This window comes from Leuciscus leuciscus (genome assembly GCF_965113295.1).
Source record: "Leuciscus leuciscus genome assembly, contig: HAP1_SCAFFOLD_190, whole genome shotgun sequence".
NCBI classification, from domain to species: domain Eukaryota; kingdom Metazoa; phylum Chordata; class Actinopteri; order Cypriniformes; family Leuciscidae; genus Leuciscus; species Leuciscus leuciscus.
Genome location: NW_028118507.1, coordinates 79,623 through 88,822, shown reverse-complemented (window position 1 = coordinate 88,822; position 9,200 = coordinate 79,623). Strand labels below are relative to the sequence as shown.

Sequence of the window (9,200 nt, the reverse complement as noted above, 5' to 3'; positions counted from 1 at the left end):
CACAGACCCTACCCAAAATATACCAGGATAGACCACCCCTATATAAAATAACCCTAGATACAACAGCAATTTATAAAATAGACCCCTGTTAAAAAAAAAACAAATAAAGTGCAGTACCGTGTCTACACACCTGGTGGCGCTAGAGGCGCACCAAACCACCACCAGTCGACTAGCCATACATCAATTACTATATAAACCAAGTTTCGTACAGATAAAACACACCGTTGCAGATATCTGGACAGTTAAGATTCGGCCAATCAGATTCCATATATGCAAATGAGGGTGGTTACTAATGAGGGTGAAAGTCGTTTTTACCTCCCTACCTAACCCTAACCCTAACATGAGATCAACACACAAGATGAAAGATGTCTTAAAAGGCATTTATTTTTCTAACATTTAAAACTTAGACCACAGAGTTACAAATATGTAATAAACGATCAGGAGTCAGCTGACCAATCAGGACGTGGCACCAATCAGACTGCAGGACCAATCCAGTCTTCTTCCTGGACAGAGAACAATACAAACAACTCACACATAGAAACAGATCAAAAGGGACATAACTTGATAATTTTGCTTGTTTTAATGTATTAGCCATCCATCCATCCAGGCCCAGCCAGAGCAGGACAACTGGGCATAGGTGCTCAAATTCATACAAAGCCACATTACATACAGCCATTGAGCCGGTTCAGCACTGGTGCTGATATGCACGCCAAATGCAACCATTACGCATTGACAGGTTAACAGGTGGGGAAAACTCAAGTACACTTTGCGTCAGGCCGTCTGCATGCAGGGTCAAAGGCCACAACACCACTTGTGATTTGCAATAGAAGAAAACATTACATTGAGTTTGTGAATAAACAATGCATTCATTTTGAAATTGTTTTCTGTAAATACACTGGTTTCTGTTGCAATGTTAAGGGCCTACGGAGCATGAGAACTGGACTCAGAGGCTCAAATCAGGAGGGGGGGGGGGGGGGCTCACTTTTGTATACACTAAAAAGTAATTTGGTTGTATACACTAATGCATGACATCTCAAATTAAAATATTTATAGAGAACAAGCAGAGAAATTGAGATGGGTAACAGATTTATTTGAAAAATAAAAAAGTGACAAACATTTTACAAAATAACATCTTAAAAAGAAACAATGTAAACATTAAAGAACTATAAAATAAAAACTATAACAGAACTATAAAATTGAGACAAAACAACTGGCAACGAAATCAAGCTCTGTGGACTGAGGGGAAAGGGGAGACAAAAAAACCCCGGCAGGCAGCCATCTTCGGCACAAGATCCACATACAAATTCATCCAGTCCTCGGAACCAAGCTTCGCCTGTGTCGAAAAGTGACAGGACAGATTTTTTAGGTGCAAGTCCTGGCCTACTCATCAAGCCATTCTAGGTTTAAGCCCTCGCCACGGAATGAGGTCCTCCGAACACCATAATCGAATTTGAGCTGGGTGTCGACAGGTATGTCAGAGAGCGCTTTGAACAAAATTACATCCGTTTTCACTCCACTCAGCTTAACGGAGCAGTAAAACGGCTTTAAGTTTGGCATCTTTGCAGAATGATTTATGAGTCGGCCAAACGTGTCCGAGTTGGGATGGCATGTGCAGGGAAAGGTCTGCGCGTCGACACATAGGTCTCTTTGGCCCGCCTTAAAAAAAAACAAGTAGCCAGCCTGGTCACCGAGGTCCCGCATCATCTCCTTCCCAACTGATGCTGGAATCACCTTCCCGTGATAGTCACAAACTATTTCCCCTTTAAGAAAGGGCCGTGTTGCAACCACTCCTACAATAGAACAAAACATTACATTTTGAGTTGGTTGAATAAACATTGCATTCATTTGAAAAATGTGTTCTGTAAAAAAAAAAAAAAAACCTCTACTGCCTATGCTAATAATTCACTGCAGTATACGTTGCATGGCCCACGTTTCATTTATAGAACAAACTAATGCCACAGTTTTACCCTTACCACGACCTTGCTTGGCACCGAAGTCCTTAATAGCCAGCCCCGTCCAGGTCTGCTCAGACAGGCACTTCATTATGGCCTCATCCGACTCTATGGCGAGGTTGGAAGGAGATGGTTTCCACAACCGTTGAATCTCCTCTGGCTTCGGGTAGTTGGACTTCCACCCCTCCTGCCTAATCAGCCTCGACAACTTTCCGGTCGAAGGCTTATGGACTTTGAAGTGTTCTGAAAGACAAAATGAAACCACTTTACTCAAAAGAAGTCAAAAGTGATCGTGTGAGTCGGACATTGCTGCGTTTTGATAGAGATAGTGTGTGGTAGGAAAAGGTGTTTGGGTTTGGAGTTTGTATTAAAAAAAAACAAACAAAGGTTTAGTTTTGACCAGGAGATCAAACCCTTGGCTAATTGTGTGATGTGGGTGTGTTGCTGTGTTAAGGGGTTTAGAAAAAAAAAATGCCTTAAGCATTGGTAAAAACTTGGCGGCTGTTTACAAAAAAATTTAAAAAAAATTAAAAAAAACACCCACAGCAACCTGCAGCGTCTGCATGTTAAAATGCGGGACAATGCTGTATTGGTGGATTCGGAGACTTACCCAGAAGATATTCCCGCCTCTGGGCGTACTGCGAGACCCGCCACTTATCATAGAAGGTGCGGTCTTCAGGAAACCCATACTTCACACGCTGTTTTTTCGATGGAGGCTGCCCATCCAGTGAAATGGGAAAACTGGTCACAAATGCAGAGAAGTCTTTGCGGGCAGTTGGCAGACTCGAACTGCCTCCGGCTGTAGCCAATTCAGCAAATGACTGGTGGTCGTCGTCCGAAGAATTGCTTTGTAGGCGAGGAACAAAAAGGTTTGTTACTTGGGCAAAATTATGGCTACTCGGATGTAAAGATTGTTTGTGACATGTTAGGTCCTTGCTGCGTGAAGAGACATACACGCACAAAGAGTCCAGCAGCACAGCTGCGTCAACAGCGTCCTGGCACAACCAGAATGAGCACAACCGGGTTAAATCATCTAGAAAACAATACAGAATAAAAGAGAGAAAAAAAATAGGAGGCCAAAAACAATTTATATAGATGTAATGCTCTCCCTGTGTCATGTCTGGGAAGAACTGCAATAATCATTACGAACATTTTTATTAGCTTCTCGAGACATTCACAGCTCAAGGATTTTACTGCCATAAGGTCTACTCTACATACTAAATCATAATTTAAAAAACTGGTTATGCATCAGTGATTTAAACGATGTGTACTAAAATGAATGGTGCTCTGTCTGAACTTGAGAACTTCCGTGAAACGTACCACTGTCTTGTAGAAGAGTGACAGCTATGTGTTTCCTGAGGTTGTTAACTGATTCTTCATCACTGGAAAAATCAATTGGCTGCTGACGGAGAATACATTCGGCAAACTACAAAAAATGTAATAAAAAAAGATGTGTGTATATATATATATATATATATATATATATATATATATATATATATATATATATATATATATATATGTTGTCATTTTAGGACAGTGCTATTAGAAATTACTATATGATGTCCATGGCCACCATCATATAATCATCCTTATTTTTTTATTTATTATTCAATCAAATTGGATGTTTAAGTCATTGAAACTTGAATTCATCAAACTGACTTAAAAAAATAAGTTGAATCTTATATGTCAGGAAAACATATTACATTAACTCATCAAAATAAGTTGAGCAGTTTTTTACACCTTTGATACCTTCAGTGCAAAAACTCCACAGGACGAGGAATCCCTCTGTTTGGGATGAGGAACCGTCTCGCACGTCCAGGCTGAGGCGTCGTATCCTCTCTGAAGCATCAGTGCTCTTATATTGACAAACAACAATGTAACAAATGACAGCGCTATGCATTGTAGTTTCAAATACATTACTGTAAAAAGCCTTTGATTTTATTTATTCATACCTTGTCACCTTCTGGCACTTCATTATATCGATTTGACTTTCTCCCATTGGGTCTAAAAACAATGCCTTCTTCTGTGATGGCAGGATAACCTTTCAGTATTTTAGAATATATAGAAACATAGTTATGCACACTAATGGTCCATTTTAGTTTGGTTTATTTCAAAAACAAAGCAAGTTCCATCTTATACCGTAACTGTCCAGTGGTTGTGCTTGTTTGTGATGCCAATGATGAAGTGGTACACTGAGGGGTCAATCTGAAAATATTTTTGTTGTTGTTAGAATTCAAAGCCTTTGTGACCTTATCGTATTTACACTGAATAAAACCAACCTTCAGCATTGTTAAATGTCCTCGCCAAATTTTTCTCATTTCAAAGCTGTCTATGTAGAATGCCTGCTCTGCTGACCGAATGTTGAATTTCTGGATTTCCAGATAGATGAAGGCATTGATGACCTGCTGACAATGAGGTTCACATGAGGGTGCATACATGTTGTGTTTATTATACATAATAATAAAGTCAAGCGACTGTTTGTTTGTGTACCTCACTCTCGAGCTCCAGACCTGGAGAAGTACTGTAAAGGTCAAAAAAGAAGACTTTGTATGGCCCAATTTTGGAGACCATCACAAAAACATTCTTTCCTCTCCATGCATCTGTAATGCCTGTATTTGAAAACATACTGAGTGTATAATGTCACTTTTCAAAGAGCCTTCCCATAGTTCACATCACAGACGCAATATTTCTAACTTACACTGTTCTATGCGTGGGCTGACTTGAGTTTCTGACACAGTTTCTGCTGTGGAAGGGTGGATAACACAGTGATAGATTATTTGTTTATTTAGTTTGACAACACAACTACAATTTTAAATGTGTCTTGCCTTATACAAAATAAATATAATGTTAAAAAAAGTATGTGAATTGATATTTTACTGTTTGTACATGTGCCCAGATCCAGCAGACGATGCTCTAGCCTCCTCATGTCTTCCTTGCTATCTATAATGAGTTGGACAACATGTCGTCTTACATCCTTGTATTGCCTTCTGATGCGTCTCACAGACTCTAGAAAGAAATAATGAATGTGAATTATGAGATGGGTTATTGTCCCAGTGCTAACTTATTCCATATGGCTATCACTCAAAGCAATTGTCTAATAAAAGGACTTGAGGATAGAATCATTTGATCTCTCTCTCTCTCTCTCTCTCTCTCTATGTATATATATATATGTAATTAAATTATTCATTCATTGACGATGTCCTTAAAGACACTTGATGAAGTGGGACCAAACTTTGCATGGCAGTTTTCTAGTGAATCGGGCCTTACCTTCTTCCATTGTCACACGTCAAAAATCAGTCTCTTGCAATAACTGATTCTTTTTAGAAAACCTACAAATAATCATTCAAAAAGTATAAATTAAAAAGAGCCAAAGATGTTGATAAATACACAATCAAAAATACAATTTAAACAAGAGAACAATAAAGACTACAAAATTAATCATTGTTTCGCTACATGACGTTCAAGCATGGTATTTTTTTTAGTAAAAAAATGTTCATGTCCAAATGGTTTTATATATGGCAGAGAAAAAAAAAAAAGCTATAGCAAAAGTGTTACAAGGTAACAACACAGCGTATAAACGCTCGATCACTTCAAAGCCACATGAAACTGTTATTTATCCACTCAGTAGCCCAGTTTCGAAACCGCTCACGTGATGTCATAAGTACAGGCATAACTTGAAATATCATGCAAATAATTAAAAAAGTTGAAAGACTGTCACCTTGATCAGCAGAAGATCGATCTCACACGGTGTAAAACAACAGGTTTGATTGACAGTAAGACGTCACAGGTCACAGAGGGGGATGGGAATTAGTAGAGTAGCGGTGGCCATACAGTAGGCTATAATATCTCTAATTTACACTCGTGGCCACTGATGTTTTGCCCCTCGTAGCAAAGGCAAGGCACGTTATTTATATAGCACATGTCATACTCAATGGCAATTTAAAGTGCTTTACATGAAAAGGAAACATAACAATATAAAAAGTAAAAAATAAAAAAGAGAAAAAACTACTTAAAGCACATGTGCATTTCATTTGAGACCGAAGGACAGTGGGGTCGATTGAACATATCATATCATTTTGTCTATTCATAAAGATTGTCAGACACGTTGCCCCTTCATTTTTAATATTCTGCATCTATAATAAACTTTAGGCCATAACTGAGAACAGAATAAGGAGCGGGACTTCTCATTTAAAAAGGAATCTGCTGCCCTCTGCTGGACAACTTGAGACAACTTCCACTTTAGCAACAGATATCCTCCTGGGACCCAGAAAAAAAAAGTTTTTTGAATTTAGTTTTTTTCCAGGTTATCACACTGTTTAGAGCACAATAAACAAATGGTAAAAAAAAACATTTTTGAAAAATAATATTTTATTCATACGTTATGCTATGTCCTCTGTAGTGGACGTCAGGACTAAGTTGTTTAAAAAATAAAATGACATGAAATTATATGTATAGGCAAAAACAATGGGATTTTTTTTTTCAATCACCAATAAATTTGGGGGTTTCAGGATTTTTTCAACCAAAATTTGTATAAAGATTATTCTCAACTATGTTATGAAAGAAATAATGGAATGAATTGATACACCATTTTACTTTATGCAATATGTGGGTAAAATGTCCATAAATTAATATTCCCATTCAATGCAATGTATCTATAAACTGTATCTAATGTGCACATTAATGTGTTCTTGGAGCAACATTTAATGAAAAAAGAAGTGTAATAATTGGAGTAATAATTGGCAACATTTGAATAATAATATCTAATATTTCATAGAAATATTGATGTATAATTTATTTCCATATTCACTTGTTTCGTCTCACAAAATGCCTGATAAACATGATTTAAGTCCTGGTGTCCTCTACAGTGGACACGTATGAAATCAATGCCCTGTTCTGTAACAGAATTTTTTTTTTTTTTTTTAAACCCCTTAACATTTTCCTGAGATGTTGTTTTATGAAATACAATCTGAAAAGTAGTCCAATTTACTTTTTTTTTACCAAAAAAAAAACCTCTACTGCCTATGCTAATAATTCCTTGCAGTATACGTTGCATGGCCCACGTTTCATTTATAGAACAAACTAATGCCACAGTTTTACCCTTACCACGACCTTGCTTGGCACCGAAGTCCTTAATAGCCAGCCCCGTCCAGGTCTGCTCAGACAGGCACTTCATTATGGCCTCATCCGACTCTATGGCGAGGTTGGAAGGAGATGGTTTCCACAACCGTTGAATCTCCTCTGGCTTCGGGTAGTTGGACTTCCACCCCTCCTGCCTAATCAGCCTCGACAACTTTCCGGTCGAAGGCTTATGGACTTTGAAGTGTTCTGAAAGACAAAATGAAACCACTTTACTCAAAAGAAGTCAAAAGTGATCGGTGTGAGTCGGACATTGCTGCGTTTTGATAGAGATAGTGTGTGGTAGAAAAAGGTCTTTGGGTTTTGGGTTTGCATAAAAAAAATAAAAATAAAAAAAAACACACAACCCCACAGCAACCTGCAGCGTCTGCATGTTAAAATGCGGGACAATGCTGTATTGGTGGATTCGGAGACTTACCCAGAAGATATTCCCGCCTCTGGGCGTACTGCGAGACCCGCCACTTATCATAGAAGGTGCCGTCTTCAGGAAACCCATACTTCACACGCTGTTTTTTCGATGGAGGCAGCCCATCCAGTGAAATGGGAAAACTGGTCACAAATGCAGAGAAGTCTTTGCGGGCAGTTGGCAGACTCGAACTGCCTCCGGCTGTAGCCAATTCAGCAAATGACTGGTGGTCGTCGTCCGAAGAATTGCTTTGTAGGCGAGGAACAAAAAGGTTTGTTACTTGGGCAAAATTATGGCTACTCGGATGTAAAGATTGTTTGTGACATGTTAGGTCCTTGCTGCGTGAAGAGACTTACACGCACAAAGAGTCCAGCAGCACAGCTGCGTCAACAGCGTCCTGTGGTCCGACATCACGAGCGCCACGGTCCAGGTAAAACTGCACCGCCTGCCGTTGGGGCTCCGTTAGCTTCTGCGCAGCAATGCCAACCGCCCTGCGCACATCCTGGCTAGTAAAGTGGGGAAGTTTGTGCCTGCAGAAACAAAATGGAACACAAAGGGTTGCCTGTGAAATGACTGTGACTGACAAAATGTAGTTAACGGTGTGCACTCACACACGCATATGTGCAGGTACATACAGATCGTGTAGGCATTTGAGGTCTCGCGATACGCTGGAGACCGCCTCACCGGAGGACACAAGAAAGAAGGCATTGCATGGTTTCTCGTGACAGATGTTCCCTGGCCTTATCTTGCTGAAGTAGACCTGCAAACACTATGGGAAACAAAAACAAAAAAGGGAAAAAATGTCTGTGCGAACAAAAGATTATTAAATGGTATAAACAATGGTAGCAAGTCATCGGCTGTTTATGTCATACTAAAACTCACAGCTTCCTCCCATTGGGTCAGGGCAAGCAGCGTGTTGGTATCCGTGCCCCTCCCTACGCCGATCACCACCCTGCCACTATGCTCAAACCGATCAAGCCAATCTGAATCCTGGATAACGAAAGAGCGGTCACTAATGCATACGTAAACACTGCATCATATCATGAGCGTAAAGTCTTTAAAGTAGACATGGACTTACTGTCAAGGACTCCACAGCAATCGGGCGCAGCATGTGGGCAAAAACCAGTGTAGCTTCGCAGTAGTACCTATACATGGTACTTTCTCTGTGCCCGAGTTTTCTGCCCATCTCCAGATCTTGACACATCCTGTTTATTTCCGGCTTCGCCACTCTTAAAATAGTTTGACAATCTTTGAGTGCAGCAATCCCAAAGAGGAAGAACCTGTTTGGACAAAACAAAAAACAAGACAGGTGTAAGGGATCTGCTGGAGGCAAGTATAGATGAGAACTCAAATGCATTTAGAAACATATCAAGATCAGACATAGAACAAAAGCACAGCGTGGCATTAACTCACAACAGAAGGATGGGACGGCATGACACTCAGCAAACACGGGTACAGTGAAACAAAAAACTGACAAAGACACGTGGCAAACATGAGGGCTTAAATACACACAAGACTAATGACAAGACAAGGGACACCTGTAAACAATGAACCAATGACAACATGGCACATTAGACAAGGGAACACATGGCAGGATCATACTCAACACCAGACAAACAGCTGACAGACACTGTGTCGAGTTGATGAGGGTGATTGACTGATTGATTGCAGAGTGTTTGCAGGTGAGAGCCAAGAGCATTTCT

General features: G+C 39.8%; 2 protein-coding genes across 6 annotated transcripts; both read right to left on the bottom strand.

Moving 5' to 3' along the window:
* Positions 1-1,069: 1,069 nt before the first annotated feature.
* LOC309491377 (uncharacterized protein) lies at positions 1,070-5,362 on the bottom strand. 3 transcript variants are annotated; one of them, XM_082190406.1, is made up of 13 exons: positions 5,223-5,362; positions 4,833-4,961; positions 4,654-4,698; positions 4,446-4,564; positions 4,235-4,357; positions 4,095-4,160; positions 3,908-3,996; positions 3,705-3,810; positions 3,273-3,378; positions 2,907-2,985; positions 2,563-2,798; positions 1,974-2,195; positions 1,070-1,790 (listed from the first exon to the last, which is right to left on the bottom strand). In XM_082190406.1, the coding sequence occupies exons 1-13, from the start codon at positions 5,230-5,232 to the stop codon at positions 1,381-1,383; spliced, it is 1,740 nt and encodes a 579-aa protein (XP_082046532.1). In that variant the 5' UTR covers positions 5,233-5,362; the 3' UTR covers positions 1,070-1,380. The 3 variants fall into 3 exon arrangements, with proteins under 3 accessions (XP_082046532.1, XP_082046533.1, XP_082046534.1); XM_082190407.1 differs by having other exon boundaries at positions 4,842-4,961; XM_082190408.1 differs by lacking the exon at positions 5,223-5,362 and having other exon boundaries at positions 4,446-4,476; positions 4,833-4,940.
* Positions 5,363-5,951: 589 nt separating this feature from the next.
* LOC309491378 (uncharacterized protein) lies at positions 5,952-9,145 on the bottom strand. 3 transcript variants are annotated; one of them, XM_082190411.1, is made up of 7 exons: positions 8,576-8,884; positions 8,380-8,487; positions 8,133-8,266; positions 7,854-8,027; positions 7,510-7,745; positions 7,059-7,280; positions 5,952-6,212 (listed from the first exon to the last, which is right to left on the bottom strand). In XM_082190411.1, exons 1-7 carry the CDS (start codon positions 8,852-8,854, stop codon positions 6,052-6,054), a joined length of 1,314 nt encoding a protein of 437 aa, XP_082046537.1. In that variant the 5' UTR covers positions 8,855-8,884; the 3' UTR covers positions 5,952-6,051. The 3 variants fall into 3 exon arrangements, with proteins under 3 accessions (XP_082046537.1, XP_082046536.1, XP_082046535.1); XM_082190410.1 differs by adding an exon at positions 8,911-9,145 and having other exon boundaries at positions 6,109-7,280; positions 8,576-8,777; XM_082190409.1 differs by having other exon boundaries at positions 6,109-7,280; positions 8,576-8,887.
* Positions 9,146-9,200: the final 55 nt, after the last annotated feature.

Coding starts and splice junctions, on each gene's coding strand:
- LOC309491377 (XM_082190406.1), bottom strand. Junction 4,358..4,445: donor GTCTGGAGCTCGAGAGTGAG/GTACACAAACAA, acceptor CATTGTCAGCAG/GTCATCAATGCCTTCATCTA. Junction 4,161..4,234: donor GACATTTAACAATGCTGAAG/GTTGGTTTTATT, acceptor AAATATTTTCAG/ATTGACCCCTCAGTGTACCA.
- LOC309491378 (XM_082190409.1), bottom strand. CDS start 8,854: ATGCATTTGAGTTCTCATCTATACTTGCCTCCAGCAGATCCCTTACAC. Junction 8,488..8,575: donor TTGCTGTGGAGTCCTTGACA/GTAAGTCCATGT, acceptor TTCGTTATCCAG/GATTCAGATTGGCTTGATCG. Junction 7,746..7,853: donor CTGCTGGACTCTTTGTGCGT/GTAAGTCTCTTC, acceptor TCGCCTACAAAG/CAATTCTTCGGACGACGACC.